This window comes from Papaver somniferum, chromosome 6 (assembly GCF_003573695.1).
Source record: "Papaver somniferum cultivar HN1 chromosome 6, ASM357369v1, whole genome shotgun sequence".
Classification (NCBI taxonomy): domain Eukaryota; kingdom Viridiplantae; phylum Streptophyta; class Magnoliopsida; order Ranunculales; family Papaveraceae; genus Papaver; species Papaver somniferum.
In genome coordinates this window covers 90,835,108-90,852,907 of record NC_039363.1, presented here as the reverse complement: position 1 = coordinate 90,852,907, position 17,800 = coordinate 90,835,108, and the positions used below count along the sequence as shown (strand labels likewise).

Sequence of the window (17,800 nt, the reverse complement as noted above, 5' to 3'; positions counted from 1 at the left end):
TGGGCCAGTGGTGTAGCAGTAACCGTGCTGTTGTGATGGTGATCCCCCGCCTTGACCATGGGTGATTCTTAAATGGCTGACGCAATACGAGGGAATGGAACGTTTATTGGCATGGCGTCTATGGTTGTTGACTGAGACATGCATACTTACAGGGCTCTCGCTTGTGAACTGATCTAGATCTCCATGTGAACTTGCTTTTTGGTCGGCGGAGAACTTTCTTGCCCTTTTTTGGCCCGGTTCGATGGGCAAAGCAATTCTTTCTCCTCTGCAACCGCTTCCTCTACTCGCTATAGAACGGAGTAGTTTCCCCCTAGACTCGCCCCTTTCCCCTTTATTCTCTGGGATTTCTGGGATAACACTTAAGCATCAATATTTCTTTCTCAAATATGGCTCTAAAATCAAAGTTCTCCATGGGGTACGATACCTGCGAGCTCTTTAGTAAATGATACCTTCTGGAGTACCCTTTTCATATGCTTCTATCCCAAGATATGCTCCACCTAAAGATCAAGGAACTGAACGTATAAGTCATGAAATTCTTTCGATACTTTGAATTGGACTAGCTCTAGGAACTGTTGACTAATGCTAGGAATTGGTCTGGTGACCTTGGTTATGATAATTCTTTGGTAGATCTCGTGGTTGAAGTGATTAAATTCATGGTCTGACCCCTCAGATCTGTCAGTTCTATCTGGTCCGTTATCGTGAAGTTAAAAAAGAGCTACTACGTTAGGTGGGTCAGGATATGGATAATGTGCAGATCTTGCGGATGATGCGTTATCTGGTTCCTAAGATAGCCGATGATTCCGAAAAGGTTCAGTCAGGTTTCTTAGGTGCATAAGGTCGGCTGTTTGGTAGTCTTAGTTTTGCTGACTTAGTTGCTCCAGAAGAACGCCTAGACGCAAGTGAAAAGTGGCTGCTGGCTTAGTTCGTTCTGTATTCTTGTTTTATTCTGGCCTATAATACGAAACTACTGCATTTGGTTTGTCTTCAGCTGGATCTACGCTTAGGAAAAGTAGGTAGAATCTGGTCTATCCGGTAGGTCAGGGGCATCAGGTCCAAGTGTTTGTAGAGAATATTCTTGGCAAGGAGTTGTGGAAGTGGTCTTGGTTAAAGGAGAAAGAGTTCTGGACTGATTGGTTGGGCAAGAGCTGATGAATGTCGAGAAAGTTTAGATCTAGAGAAGCCTGGGAATACTGTGCCTATTGGGTTTGAACTAGGTGGCACCCCAACCGCTAGTAGCTAAAGGGGGTCTCTTGTTGTTGTAGCTAGGTATTCAAGGGTGTGGGAAAGAAGAGACATCTCTTTCGGGCTTCAGATCATGAGTTTCTGTTTGATTTCTCTCATTTCCTTAGTTAATCAAAAAGAGAATTGACTTATGTAATGTCTGTTCTAAAAGAAGGTATCAAGGTTGAAGCTATGCTCCCAAGAGGATTCTAACCCCCGGTCTTACTATGCAAGACTAATTTCTGGGAGTAGCGAGAGAATTTTAAGAGATAGCGTCCGTGATCAGTGAGGTCATTAACTAGCGTCTTTTATTTTTCGCTTCTTTTGAGTCTTAGATTCTTGGAGAAGATGGACCCTCTCCTATGAATTAATCTTGCATTCCTTAAATAAAATAAAAACTAAAGGAGTTTGCCACTCAGTAATATCGCTAGCTAGTATACTTACATTTTCATATAACTAATTGCATATAATAAATAGATATCACAACTAATATCGTAGAATACGTATCTTCTTTCGTGAGCAAGAAGTCAGGAAACTCCCATGCTTTCCGTTGGTCAACAACCAACAAAAAAAGAGAGTTTTCTTCTTCGCAACTCCTACATCTGTCTGTCTAGGGGGAATCATAGGAAAAAAATAAATTATGTCATTCCGAAGAAGTCTTCTACAAAGGGAAAGCTTCTTACGAATGAAAGTGAGAGAGGAAAGATATCCATAAATTCTTATCTCATTCCATTCCAGCGGCTCGACCAGTAATCAATGGCGAAAACTCAAAAATCTATGGTTTCCCGGTAGAACTCCATTTAGCCCAAGCGGGAAGGTAGAAAAACTTGCTCATAGTGTAGGCCCCACTTGTGTTTTGTTTTTGGCTGAAGAAGTTTCAAACATGTTAGAGTTCCTACCTTCTTCTGACTCCATGGACCAAGATATGCTTTCATTATGTGGGAAATACCGCTCAAATTTAGTAGATCATGTGGATGTAGAAAAAGCTTCTCATTTTGATGAAATGGAAAAATCTTTCTTCAATTTCCATTTACCAAGTTCGTATCTTTCTTTCGTATGTGAATTCGATAGCGCCAACTAATGCAGGAGTCCATATAGATCGGGAAGATAGAGTCTCAAGGTCGGGCCGAACGACTTGAAAGCCGAGTCTTCGTTGTCTTGCTTTCCTTCCTAAATTGTTTAGTTTACTTACTTCGTTGACAAGAATAGATTACAATCAGAAAAAACAGAGTCTGTCTAAAGAAATGCGTTGAGAAATGACAGATGTATAGAACCCTTCAACGAGATAGTGCTTTTTCAAATCTCTCAAAATGGAATCTGTTACAAACATATATGCCATGGTTCCTTACTTCGGAAAATGGTTCTCTTGGGTCTACATAGACATATATTTCGCCTAAACGGATGACTAGAATTGGTTTCTCAAATAGCTGTGGTCCTTCTGAACTCAATAGGAACGGCTTCGACCACAATAGGGATGAATGAAAGGATATGAAAATGTCATTAGAAGATAGAAGGCGAAGACCCAGGCTCAGGAAGAGGAACATCCGAACTAAGATGGCGAGATCAGCATGCCGCGGTGAATGAGAGATCTTGGGAAGAACCTTACATGCCTTGATACCAATACTCAATAGTTACGAAGGCATGAAAACCAAAGAAGAGCATGAGAAAGGAGAAGTAGACTATCCCTCTCAGTTAGACCACTAGAAGGAGCACCTAACAAATCAACTACAAGAAGCATACACAACACGCCGCTCCTTACAACAGTGAACATCATCAGCATGAACCTTGGCCACTAACAAAATAAGACCGGGAATACCAAGAAGCTAAGAAAACACAGAGGTATAGAGAAGAAAGTGGCTTCATTAACCGCGTATGAGAGACCAAAGTCCATCCCGATGAACATGATGTATGAGTCTTGGCCAAAGATCCCAGAGGAGAAGGCAAGATCAGTCCAATGTGAGGAACCAAGAACACCAGAATCAATGGCATTTAATGGGGAACATCTTTCTGAAAGGCCAATGTTCGCTAATAGAATCTGTTCTTAACCAATGACAATACCATACCATGTCACTCTCTTTCTTCCTTTCCTCGGGTTTAAGGTGGTATATCCCCGGCTCATGATCCTTACAATTGGCCTCCTCTATCTGACTGTTGGACTAATCTCTTAGGTTAAGAATGCGGATAATGGTCATGAAGGTGGCTTGGATGAATGAGTATCAAGGGTTCGACTTTCAAACCTAATCCTCTTTACTTCTTGGCCCTTCATGCTATTGGTTTTGTTCCCCAGCATCAAAGGTTCGGCTGACATTCCGCATCTCAGAGCTACGAATTGCCCTGTTTCAGTACCGATACTACACTAACCAAGTGCCATATTACGCCGATGTAAGCAAGCCCGGACGTGTAAATGACAATATTAATATGGAAAAGAATATGAAAACCGTCACCATCTGATTGTCGACCGAGTGCGACTCCTACCAAAACTAGTATTAGAATTTCATAGAGAATTGCAAAGAAGTTGTATAGAATCAAGATGAGAAATGCCCATAAGAAAGTGATCATAAGTCTCTTCCAAATAGTGGGAACTACACTTGTAACTTTCTTGAAACTGATTTCTTTGTTAGTATAAGCACAAGCAATGGTATAAGCGACGGCCGAAGTTGACAGAAGCGAAAGAACAAGAAGGGAGATATGGTACATGACCTTGAATATCAAAAAATTAGCCAATTCCGATATTGAATGATACCAGAACAATTCAAGCACTCCATGTTTTAGGTTCCTTAGGTTATGCATGATCTTTGGGAACAATAAGTCAGAAATTTCGAATTGAGCTAAATAAATGAAAGAAAGAGGAAGAATAAAAGCTAGAGCGATTTGTGAAAAGATTTTCTTACTTGAAGTTGTAATATGGTAAGCTTCTCTATAGATTTCAAAGAATCCTAAGAATTGGAGTTTTTCTAGTTCTCTATCCATAATGATTGAATTTTCGTAATCACTAGAGGAGATATTGGTTTGGTAAGGATAGAAGATATCAAGATGATGGTTGTTTATAAGAGAAAGATATATATGGAGGAAAACTTATTCTTGAATTCTTGAAACTAGCTTATTCTTGAGTGCTTGAACCTAAAATATTCAAAATCACTGGAGGGGACTTTGAATTCTTGTCAAGAAAAGGTCTTCATAGAGACTTCAAAGAATGAAAATTTTGTAATGGGATTTGGTTGTTTTATTTTCATTGTCATCATAGTTTGTGGAGGGGAGTTATGGAAAAACGAAAGTCCACAAAGAGTATAAGAACTAGCAATTAATTAGTATTAGTTTAAACAAAAGTGTTTTTGGCTTTTCTTTACTTCATTTTTTATTCATAGTAAAGAGGGGAGAAAGAGTAAACGAATGTAAATCATTTCATTTGTGCATAGGAGATTGACAGAGTCATTTAGTACGTAACTACTTACATTGTAAATGCAACGAGACAAAGAACACTTTTTTGTTTTTTTTTGTTTTTGATGATTGTATCTTCAAATACATCTGGTCAAGCTTGACTTTGACACATTCAGGAGTATCAGAAATGCAACAGTAAAAGAAGTCTGTATGAAATTCTATTGCATTGGCCTTACTGCATACATTCACATGCCTTACTCAAAATACAACTGTTTATTGCAAAAGAGCCTCGTAATAATGTGTGTAAAAGTTACAAGAGAGAATGGCGTAGGAACACTGTCCAACAAGTATAAAACCATTAGGGAGGTGATTAAATCAAACCTCAGACGACTGTTCTAATTGAATATCCTTGTCTTTAATCAATGGAACATAATCTCCTAGATTATACGCATCCAAATGTTCGTCTAAGCAAGATTTATCGATGTTCTCATGATGGTATGATTTGCATACGAAGTACACAACAGTTTGGATCACAAGAGCAAAGCTAATCAAAATAGACAGCAACGAGAAACAGAAAAGTCCCAAAATGACTTTGCCCATCAGACCTGTTCTTCCATTATCAACTAAATTATGGAAGGCGTATAATGCAACCATAAAAGAAAATTCTAGCTTAATAAAGATAACCAAAGTAATCCACATCTTACCCTTTATCAAAGCTTTGCTCTTTAAAAATGCTTTATAGCCATAGCTCTCTTCGAGTACCGATACTACACTAGCCAAGTGCCATATTACGCTAACGTAAACGAACCCGATTGCCCAAATGATGACCACTATATTAGAAAGAATATCGATGGCAGCAGGGGTACGGCCACCATGGGATAGACTAACTGGAACAACTAGAAAAAATAGTATTATCATTGTAAAGAAGTTGTATAGAAACATGACGATAGATGTCCATAAGAAAGTAATCATAAGTCTCTTCCAAACCGTGGGAACAACACTCGCAACTTTGACAAAAGTGATTTCTTTCGTAGTATAGGCACACGCAACGGTATAAACAATGGCAGAAGTAGAGAAAAGCGAAAGAACAAGAAGGAAGATAAGGTACATGACCTTGAATATCAAAAAAGCAGTGAATTCCGATGATAAACGAAAATAGGCGAAGAATGTAAGCAGTTCCTTCTCTTGGTTATGCATCATCTTTGGGAAGAACAAGTCGGAAATTTTGGTTTGAGCTAAATAAATGAAAGAAAGAGGAAGAACAAAAGCTAAAGTGATCTGTGAAAAGATTTTCCTACGTGAAGTTATAATATTGTAAGCTTCTCTATAGATTCCAAAGAATCCTAAGAATTGGAGTCCTTCTTCTTCGCTATCCATAGTGATATTCAATCTTACTAGGGGAGATATTGGTTTGGTAGGCATAGAAGAGACCTAGATGATGGTTGTTAACGAAAGAAACATATAGAGGAAACTAATTGAGGTGGGCTTTGAATTATGGTCAAGAACTGTTTTTAAAAAATCTAAGAGAAATGGTCTTTGATAGAATAGAGACTTAGAATAATGCATGAAAAAGTCCAGAGAGTATAAGAACCGGCAATTGCATAGATTTTATTAATACTAATTAGAAAAAGTGTTCTTACCTTTTCTTGACTGGGTCAATGAGGTATCCCCATGGTAGATGTAGTCCTGAAACGACAAGGTTAAGAATATTAATGGAAGTTTTTTTTATTGAAAAGCTTGGATTACAAAATGGTTTTGATGTGACTAAACAGGGAGAGATACAAAACAAATCTATGCGTAATTAATCTCTTTCCTAACTAATCAAATATGTAACCATATATACATTATACACAATAAATGTATATATCTCCTAATACTCCCCCTCAAGTTGGAGCATGGAGATCATGAATGCCCAAGTTGCGAAGAAGTAGCTCAAACTGAGGACTTCCAAGAGCTTTGGTGAAAATGTCTGCAATCTGGGCGGTTGAGCGAACATGAAAACTACTAACAGCGCTGGACTGAACTTGATCGCGTACATAATGACAACCAATCTCAATATGCTTGGTGCGCTCATGAAAAATAGGATTAGCAGCAATATGAAGCGCTGATTGACTATCACAATACAGACGCATAGGCTGAGAATGAGACACACCTAGAGATTTCAACAATGCCTTTATCCATGTGAGTTCACCACAAGTATGAGCCATGGAACGGTACTCGGCCTCAGCAGAAGAACGAGATACGGTATGTTGTTTCTTTGTCTTCCAAGATATAGGTGAGCCTCCCAAAAAAATAAAGTAACTAGTAAGCGAACGACGAGTAAGAGGGCATGAGGCCCAATCAGAGTCACAATAAGCAGTAAGTTGAAGAGCACTATCCTTGCGTAAAACAATTCCTTGACCCGGATGACCCTTTAGGTAACGAAGAACTCGAATAGCAGCTTCCCAGTGAGACACCCAAGGAGACTGCATAAATTGAGCCAAAACATGCATCGAGTAACACAATTCAGGACGAGTTATGGTCAAATATATCAAACGTCCAATAAGCCGACGATACTGGGATGAATCAGAATACAAAGGTCCATCATCTAGAGCTAAACGATGATGTTGATCAATGGGTGAAGAAGCTGGTTTGGCTCCAAGAAGTCCAGTCTCAGACAAAATACCGAAGGTGTATTTCTGTTGAGATAAAAACAGACCATCAGTTCCTCGAGACATTTCAATACCAAGAAAATACTTGAGATGACCCAGATCTTTCATATGAAAGCAACGACATAAGTATGGTTTAAAAGCAGTAATAGCAACGGAATTGTTCCCAACAATAATTAAATCATCCACAGAGACAAGTACGTTAATAGAATTCTCACCTCGTCGCAGGGTAAATAAAGAATATCAGCATAAGATTGTACAAATCCAAAAGTCTTAAGAGCACCTGCAAGCTTAGCAAACCAATTACGAGGAGCTTGACGAAGACCATACAGAGATTTATGGAGGCGACACACTTTATCAGGAGAATTAGTCGAATATCCTGGAGGAAGTTGCATATATACTTCCTCTTCAAGACCCCCATGTAGAAAAGCATTGTGAACATCCATTTGATGTAACTCCCAATCACGAGCAACTGCGACTGTTAAAAATGTTCTAACTGAAACCATTTTAGCTACGGGAGCAAACATTTCATGATAATCCACACCTTCCACTTGTCTATTACCAAGGATAACCAAGAGAGCTTTATATCGCTTGACAGTACCATCAATTATATTTAATTTTGTAAACCCATTTACAACCAATAGCCTTCTTTCCTGGGGGAGATCCGTAATAGATAACGTACCATTCTTATCAAGAGCACTAATGTCCTTATACATAGCTACACGCCGAACGGGAAGACGAACAACTTCAGCATAACTCGTAAGTTCTTTAAGAATAGTACTCGCCGCCAAAAAATAAGTATGATTAGCAGAAAAATTTACATAAGACACATAATTATTTATGAGATAAGGCGTACCTGAGGACGTTGACGAGTGAGGAGTGGAGGAGGCGGGGTCTATTTCTTTGATAGTGTTACATATATAATCTTTTAACTTAGTATTAGGTACCCGAGTCTGAACACTTCGTCGAACTGCCTTCTCAGAACTATCAACGGTAGCATCACTTTCCTTAGCAGGTGATAAGGCTGCATCAGAAGTATAACCAATTCTTTCCCTAACGGATGTCGTATTCTGTTGGAGCCTACAGGAGACAAAATCATCACTTTCTCTTAAAACTAAAGATGATCCAGTGACTGTTCGACTTCTGTCACTTCCTGGGACTGTTCGACTTCTATCGCTGAAACATATCACGTGAATTACTGCCTGGAGCAGTAGTCTTGCCACTACTGGACAAAATCTGTACATCATTGCTCACTTGACTTCTGTCACTACTAGAATCACCTACATCACTGCCTGGAGCAGTACTACTATCAATACCGGACAAGATCTGCACAGCAGTGTCTGGAACACACTGCACTGGACATCTGCTGACTTCCTGTCCAACACCAGTTATGGTTATCTCTCCTGGAACACTCTGACTGTTAACATCTGATGAGACAAAACTGTTTGACATTTCCTGTGTACTGATTACAAGAGTACCATCTGTCCGTTTCTTTAAATTAACTGCAGGCATAGGAATACTATCTGACACTATCTGCAAATCCGTATGTAATATGTTACTCCCCCTATCTACAATATCTGACTGTTTCATAGGGATCTCCAGCTCAACTCGGCATTCTTCATCATTATTAGCATTCGAAGAAACATCATCCGAAGAAACATCAGCATAAAGAAATTTATTTTCAAAAAAAACCGCATCACATGATATAAAGAATTTTTTCGTTTCCAAATCAAACAACCGCCAACCCTTTTTTTCACAAGGATAACCAACAAAAATACATCTTCAACTTCGTGAATTAAACTTATTACGATCACGAGGGACAAAAATAGCATAGCACAAACATCCAAATACTCTAATATAAGTATAAATAGGAGGCTTCTTATGTAACAATTCATATGGAGTTCTCCCATTGAGTAAGGGAGTAGGCGTGCAATTAATAATATGAGCAGCTCTTAAAATACACCCACCCCAAAACCGAAGAGGTAATTTGGGTTGAAATCGTAAAGCACGCGCCACGTTCAATATATGACGATGTTTGCGTTCAACTCTCCCATTTTGATGTGGTGTTTCCACACATGAAGTTTGAAATTCTATACGCTGTTCAATAAAGAAAGGAATTAATGGAAGAAATTTTGTACCATTATCACTGTGCACCTTCTTAACTTGTCTATCAAATTGTGTCTTCTCCGTAACACAAAAGTTTCGAAAATTTTGCACCACCTCAGTTTTATGTGCCATCAAATAAACCCAAACACAACGAGAGTAGTCGTCTACAATGGTAAGAAAATAATGTGCACCCCAAGAAGATGGAGTACGATAAGGACCCCATACATCACAATGAACTAAATTTAAGAAGTCATCCGCTTTATTCTCACTGACCAGAAAAGTAGTCCGAGTTTGTTTAGCTTTAAAGCAAATATCACATGGTTAGTTAATAAATTTCCGGCAATCAACTTTATTCATACCCTGAAGTAAAGAAACAACCTTATTAGACGCGTGACCTAAACGTCTATGTCAAAAACAATAATCTTCTCCAACGGATACTCGATTTGCAGTAATCTTTGCTCCACTGTGGAAGATATAGACCCCATATCGTTCCTCACCCACACCAATCAGCGTCCTCGTAGTGCGGTCCTGTATCACACACAACTTATCAGTTAAAGTGACAATACATTTAAGATCTTTAATTAAGCATGTTAAGGGAATCAAATTGCATTCAAGATCAGGAACGTATAAAACACGATATAATCTCATATTATCTCCAAACGCCACAGTGCTTTCACATGGAGCAATTGTATATGTACTGTTCAGAAGTTCTACGGAAGAAAAACTTATTTGATATGTTTCGTACAAAAATTCTTTACTTCCTGTCATATGCCTTGAAGCCCCTGTATCAAGTATCCATTTACTATAAAGGTATTCCTTCAAACCCTTCTTATTAGAAGAATTAAGCATATTCACAGTAGCTTACCACTGTGCATCATTGAGAGTATTAGCGAGTGGTACTCGATCTTGTGATGAAAGATATCTTCCAACTGAATTTGCATCAGTATTCATAAACGCGGTATTAACAACAACGTTTTCATCTTGTTGACAATTATCACCAATCAATTTCACTGGGAAAATCATCATACCCATATGATTCGAAGAATATAAGTAATTGAAATTTATTTCGATTCTGGCTCAGACGCCATGAAACGACAAGGTTGAGAATATTAATCGAAGTTTTCTTATTGAAAAGTTTGGATTACAAAATGGTTTTCCTGTGACTAAATAGGGAGAGATAGAAAACAAATCTATGTGTGATTAATCTCTTTCCTAACTAATCAAATATGTAACCATATATACATTATATACAATAAATGTATATATCTCTTAATAAATCCACTTTTAGCGTGTCTGAGGCTAAACCAATAAGAATGATACCAGGTAAATTCAGAGGTTGCAAAATTGTTACCCCAAAGTTGCGCAAAGTGCCTTGCTGTGCTAAAGTCTGTCAAGTGGATGAAGAGCAAAAACTCAGACAGACTCTGCATCTAGCCCTCTACAATGACTTAGTCATTTTTATGCTCTTGTGACATCTCTGATCCCACAAATAACCCAGCAGCAACAGCTGACCAAGCTCCAAATACCCAACAAGTAAATTTTAGCGCCTATAAAAATGAAAAATAATCTAGCTCTTCCATTAGAATGTCACGCGATTTCAACGCCGTCTGAAATGCGTGTTCGTGAACATTTGTGTTACATGATCTGTTTTCTATAAATTAGCTAGTTGTTTGCTTGGCATTGATTGCATTTGAAATTGAAATGAGCTGCAAAACTTTGAGCGCCACCATCTTGATATTTTCTTGGTATTCGACTTGGAAGGTAGAAAACTTGAGATGGTTTAGGAAATTGAATATAAAACAGAGATGAAGAATAAAAATATCTACATCCAAAGCATTGCGTCAGTCAAGGAATCACATGTAATAAATGAGAACAAAATATCAAGGCTGAATTGGGGGCCATGGAAATTAATTGGGGTCAGGAGACATTTTATACCCACACCAAAAGATATATGGGGCTTCCAAAATGATGGTGAAATAACTATTTTACTCTTCTCTAATAACTTCTTCTCCTTCCATTCCTCTTCTCCTCCGCTCCTTCTCTCCCACTGTTTCCCATTCCATTAACGACTTTTGAGAAAAAAAAATTCTCACCGATTCATCGTCGTAAGTGAACTAAAAAAAATTAGGTTTTCAACTGCAAAATTGCAGTTACAGTTACAGGTACAGGGTCGTTAACCACGATTTTTTTTTGCTTAACGATTTTTGATATGCATGTTGAATTGATAAAAAATCCTTAACCATTAGGGTGCAGTAGATAACGACCCTAAACCTGGTTTTCTGTCCCAGAATAGTGTCGTCTAGGGATTTCTAAATCGCTAACGACTCTATATGATACAAAATTTGTTCCCTGTTCAAAAAATAGGAAGGGTCGTCATGTCAAATGGTTGTAGTCGTTAACTATGTTGAAGGGTCGTTTGGTTTTATAAATTTTGCTTGCCGACCCTTGATCTATGAAATGGCTCGCTAGGGTCATCAGTATATAGGAATGCCTAATTAACGACCCTAAGAGTAACATCTTCAGAGAGTAAAAAGTTTTAGAGTCGTTGGGTTCTAAACATATTAAATTAACGACTCTATATGACCTAACTAGCTGGAGTCGTCAATTATATCACACTTGGTTGACGATTTTTCATAACCTGCAAAAATTGCAGGTTTGAGTCGTCAAAGGTTGTGTCAAGTAATTGACGACTCCTTAGAGTCGTTCGTTTATTACCCTCTCGACTTAACGACCCTCACTCAGAGTAGTTGCATAGTGTACATGAATCGACCACTTGGGGCATCATTCATACAATTTGAAGAGTATAGGAAGTTTACCTGATTGTTTTGAGCTTCGGGTTTTTCATTTTGAGGATTGGTTCCTTCATTTTGAGCAGTATGATTCCTCTACTGGAATCCCCCCAAAACTCAACTTCTCCACAACACAAAAACACAATTTTTCTTTTATCAAAATTTTATCCCTAAATCTGATTTTAATCTAATTAAACTAATTAACAATTAATTAACTTGTAACTAGGGTCCCCGAAATACGCCCACCGTGGGGCTCGAACCCAAGACCCCAAGGTTAAGAGCCTTGCGCTCTACCAACTGAGCTAGACGGGCGTGTTGTACTTTATCATTTTTTACCATACTTAGAAGAACATGGTACCCAAATTACAGTGGAAACCACATTTCCCTTTTCAGAAGCTGAATCCGCATCCCTAATGCAACATCACCAAATCAGTTCGTAAGGTCTGGTCTATTGAAAACTTTCATCATGTCCAGGCATCATTGACGTAGTCAGGGGCATGTTTCCCTTCAACTCATAGTATGAAGATCATACATAATGCCGTTCATGTTATAGTTTACCAATGAGAATAAACCTGACACAATAATATTAGAGGTTGTAAGTAGGAAGCCTGTGACACTAGTCATGAGAAAATCCAGTCCCTCAGTTCCAATATTATCATTATCTAATGGCATGCCTAAGGGTATCCTACATCCAATTGATATTTTGGAAATATGTATAGTTAGGCTAAGTCATATAGCCTTCTAATCTAGCAACCAGCAGTCTACGTCAGCTAGGATAACCTTCTAAGTACTATGGTATTGCTAATCTAGCAACTAGTCGTTGAATAGAACATCATTGAACGCTGAACCAAACATCACTACATAATTTTATTTCTCAAACAACTAATCATTACCATTTCTCTACTCATCTTTTCCCTCTCTCTTTCCATCTTTTCCTCTCTCTCCAATCACACCACCTTCCTCTCTCCATCGAACTCTTCTTCCACGTAATTTTTCTTTTCCATCTTTTCCTTCCTCTCTCGATCTCGTTCTCTCTCCCATAGAAACATTTAGTTAAAATGTATGCAGCGCTGAACAATTCAGCGTTAAAGCCACTTTTTGAGCGTCGAACGATTCAACGTTTCAATCTAGTTAAATGGCGAGTACATGCTAGGAGAGAGAACTAGTGTTAACTTTTAGGCCACAATTTTTTTTGAATTACAACACTTAACTGCCAATCTTGCAACTTAATTTAGCCCATAGGACTTAGAGCTTCTCCAATGGTGGTTGTGTGTGTTTCCTGGGTGGCAACACAAATAAGACATCCTCATACCAATTTTTCCTTAAATTTTGGGAGGAAAATTAGTTCATCTCCATAGGTGTTGTTTGTGATTCTTTATGAATTAATTGTAGATTTTATTTTTAGTAATTTTAAATTTTATTAAAGCTAAAAATGGTTATTTAATGTATTAAAATTAATTTAGGTAAGTAAGATAGATCTAAAACTTGACATTCACCTTGACAATGTCTAAAAAAAATAAGCCACATCATCTTCATATTGATTTAAGAAGTTGGGGTTGGAGAAGAATTTTAGGAAAATTGAATATCTATCCTATGTAGACTTAGACATTTATCTTTCACATACATTCCATTGGAGAAGCTCTTACCCTTATTAGTTTTTAGTTTGATGAACTAAGACCATCCACAGTGGTGTGAGAGGTTGTAATGAGTGCTGTCGTTTAAGCTATTCACAAAGCCAGACAAACACTACTGTGTTCAACTTTAAAATTGGTAATTGAAAAAAGCATATATGAAGACTAATTGTGTATTTCCTCGTTAGTTAGCCTATTTTAGGATATAGGATTGTGAAAGCACGAGACTAGTTGTTAATATTCTTATTGAAAGCACGAGACTAATTGAGAATTCCTTATTAGTTGGCCTATTTTAGGATACTGAAATATGTTCAGGATCAACCATAAATGAATGGTGATTGAAGTAAGAGATTACACGGGGTACTTAGCTATTTAGTAAGTGTTAAATTATTTATGATGCAAATACATAAATAAACTATCATTCTTAAAATTTTTTTTTTCTAATGAGAGTCATGAGCCTAGTTAGTAAGTTCGCGAATGATTCGCGAATTATTCGCGAATTTTTTCTATCACGAATTTTACCGTCTTATTCGCGTACGTTTGCAACTCCGAACCCAAGTCGCGTATTATGTGGCATTTCCAGATTATTCGCGAATCGTTCACGAATTTTACGTATCCCGAATGATACGTCCGCTTAATTCGCTATAAATTCTTTAGCTTTTACTTTTCAAAGACCCCATTTTTTGGGCTTTACTGCCTTCCGAGCATACACGACCGAATATTAGACGTGTTGTAATTTTTATGAAAGAAAAACGACTGAAGAGATTTGAAGGTGAAGGTGAGAGAGATCTCAAACTCACTAACCAAGCATCTAAACCACCATACGACGTCCTCTTGGATAACTAATGTTGCATATATTATTAATATCATCATATTAAGTTTATTTTTTCTTTAAATAACTCACACATATGCATAAAAATTGGTCTATGACCTTATAAATACAAATTATTTGTTATATATAGATACCGAATTTTCAGAGCCGAACTCACATTTATAAATCGAATTATACACGTACGTATGCCGTTCCGAATTACTAGCGAATCACGTCCCGTTGACCGGATTTTGGACCGAATCTGGATTTTACAAAATCGTATAATACTCGTACATTTGCCGTTCCGTACGTTTACCGAATCCCGAATTGCTAACTAGGGTCATGAGGCCTATTAAATTTTTACGGTGTCATCATCGTTGAAGTAGTCAGGGGTATATTTCCCTTCAATCTGACAACAATAAATTACACTTCAAGCATATAGGTGTCAAAAGTTTACCCATGGGCTTCCCTTGTTCAATAACCTGACACAATAGTGTATTGGAATTTGGAGATTTTAAGGAGGAAATAAAGTAATATCTTGCAGCTATGATAGAAATGCTTATATCTATGCAACCGGTAACCACGACGACGACTAGTCGAGCCTTGACTTTGACATATTCATGAGAATCAGAATTACAATGGTAGCAGAGACTGTTACATCTGACATTCTATTACACTGCGCTTGCATACACATTATGCCTTGTTTGAAATCCAACTGTTTATTGCAAAAGAGACTCATAGTACAAAATTACAAGAGAGGGGATGGAATTAAAACCTCGGCAAAGTACTGTTTATTGCAAAAGAGACTCATACCGTAGAAAACCATTAAGGAGTTGATTCCATCTGTAGTAGCATAAAATCGCACACTACATCCAACAGTGAAACTACTAAACTAAACCAAAGTGAAGATGCATGAACGAACACGAACACAAAGATATACATGGTTCGGCATGATTACCTACGTCCACGGGTGAAAGAAGTGATTAATATTACTTCAAGTTTGGTTACGAGTGATGAACTTTTACAATAATGACTTCTTTTCTCTCTAAGTATGAACTTTCTACCCTTTACCACTTTCCCCTCACTCTCTAGATGCCCTTATATTTATAGGGCAAGGCAGGGATACGACGAAGTTACAGTGTAAATCATGGTGCATCTATCTCGGTGTTCCTCCTCGGGCCTACCTTGATGTTCCTCCGATCTATCGACTGGGCCGATACAGTAGGGGCTCCCGACAGTTTTGCATCCGAGGCCGATCCTCCAATGTTATTTAGTCCGAGGTTGCCTTCTCCCTTCTCGCCGCTTCGTCTTGACCTTCTTTCTTAGTTTGACCGAGTGTCTTCTGATCTTCTGTCGGCTTTGTCAGGTGATGGGAGACTTGTCACATCCTACATCTAAATGGTTGTCACGCTCGGCCCTCGTGATTTCTCTTTGTTTGTGCCCGCTTGAGTTATTCAGTGCTTCACTTCCTTCGTTTCTTGGTGCAACTTAGCCTGGGATCTCGCCATCTAGCCCTGTGGATTATTTACACCTACACTATCAAAACCTCGTATTGTTCTAATTGGATATCTTTGTTCCTGATCGAAGGAAGATAATCACCTAAATCATAAGTGTGATTACTAACTTTCAGGTAATCTATGTAATGTAAACAGCTAAAAGAATCATATACTAAGTAGTACAGATGCCTCAGTATAGTTGGTATGCAAGTGATAAAAGGTTCTTCTGTGCACAATGGTATATACACAAAGAAGATATCTAAGTAAACAGATATAACTCAGTAAAACGGATAACTAAGTTTAACAGATAGCTAAGTAAACCAATAACGTAAGTAAACAATAATAAGGATAATTGTTAGCAGGAAATCCACTTTTACTAAAAGGAAAGCTAACTTTAGTCTAGTTTGTTTGACTTTGGGTGCATTTAAAAGTAAAATTTCCCCATTATTGATTTTAACAATCCAAAATGTTCAAAACTACAATAACACTTGTTCATAGCTAAGGCGATGTCGATGACAAAAAAACGATATGTCAGGCCGAGACAAGGAACCAACTGATAAAATGACTCCAGGTAATGCAATAAGAAAATGATTGATGACGAACAACATGTATTCAATAGTAGAGAAGGTAGATTCCTAAGAACATCGGATATACCTGCATCTTAATTAACAATCTACTGAGTTTTGGTTGTTTTAACTTTTTGCATTGGAATGTCGAAAGAAATTTTTGTTTGCATCAAAATGTATAACGCAAAACCAAATGATTAGTCGTATACTTGCGCTCTGAATGTGTTTGATGGCCTTTTTTTAATTTGATTATATATGGAAGAAAAGGATTATATCAAGGTGTTTAGTTCATCTTTCTCAATAATCTACAGAGGCTACAGATGCTTATTTAGGTGTTCATGCCGACAGATTTTGCCACCATAGAAGTATGGTTTCTTAACAGAGTTAACATAATGGTGATGACTGGTGCATGACTATGATATTTTGATGTTTTCCAATTACTCGTGTGGCTGTCGTCTTTGTGACTGGTGAATTAAAAAGTGGTACGCGAGCAAGTACCGAAGTTCATTTTCAATTCTGTTTGATTTCTTTCACAATAGACGGTAATTTTCTATGAAATGCGTATGGCTCATTCTCCATGTTATGGAGAGATGTATTCTTCAACTATAGAAAAACTCTGTCCAATCTTTCTATGTTCTCAATTATCTTTTCTGTTATAGCACTCTTTTATGGTCTAGACACCAGAATGCTCAATTCAAGTGAGCATTTAGAGCGAGTGGTGTTAATGGGAGATGTGGGAGGTTAAAATGGATGCGGAAAAATTTAATTAATTTTAGTTTTTTGTGTACATATTTCATCATCAAACACGTGTATACAGGAAGACACGTGGAGAGCATGCGGACAAAGTCATCAAAACATGATGACACACGCCCACAGCCAAGAAGCCCATCCCGTCGATGTCGGATCTTTGCCCGAACAAATCTAAGGGCATAAGTTAAAAGATGTATCGAAAACACGATGTACCGCGGAGCACCAAATAACTCCCGAAGAGTTACTTTATCTCATCCCCAAAAGAAGCTAAGATCAACGGTGAAGAGAAGGTTAACTGACATGGATGTGTCAGGGGCAGAAGACACTTGTCTGACACGAGCATGCGTCTCAACTACCCGCATTAAACACTATGAGCAGTATACGTGTCGATCAACCCGTGGAAC

General features: G+C 37.9%; 1 protein-coding gene and 1 non-coding gene across 2 annotated transcripts; both read right to left on the bottom strand.

The window, feature by feature from the left end:
- Positions 1–4,883: 4,883 nt before the first annotated feature.
- On the bottom strand, positions 4,884–6,005 carry LOC113285868. Its single transcript, XM_026534610.1, has 2 exons — positions 5,304–6,005; positions 4,884–5,204 (listed from the first exon to the last, which is right to left on the bottom strand). The coding sequence occupies exons 1-2, from the start codon at positions 5,974–5,976 to the stop codon at positions 4,975–4,977; spliced, it is 903 nt and encodes a 300-aa protein (XP_026390395.1). The 5' UTR covers positions 5,977–6,005; the 3' UTR covers positions 4,884–4,974.
- Positions 6,006–12,381: 6,376 nt separating this feature from the next.
- TRNAK-CUU lies at positions 12,382–12,454 on the bottom strand. The gene has a single exon. It is a non-coding gene; the product is annotated as a tRNA-Lys (tRNA).
- Between the last annotated feature and the right edge of the window lie 5,346 nt (positions 12,455–17,800).

Bases quoted from the DNA above. Each gene is read 5' to 3' on its own strand.
- LOC113285868 (XM_026534610.1), bottom strand. From the start codon at position 5,976: ATGGATAGCGAAGAAGAAGGACTCCAATTCTTAGGATTCTTTGGAATC. The intron at 5,205-5,303 runs GTAAGATGTGGA...ATGGAAGAACAG, and splicing joins GAGCAAAGCTTTGATAAAGG to GTCTGATGGGCAAAGTCATT.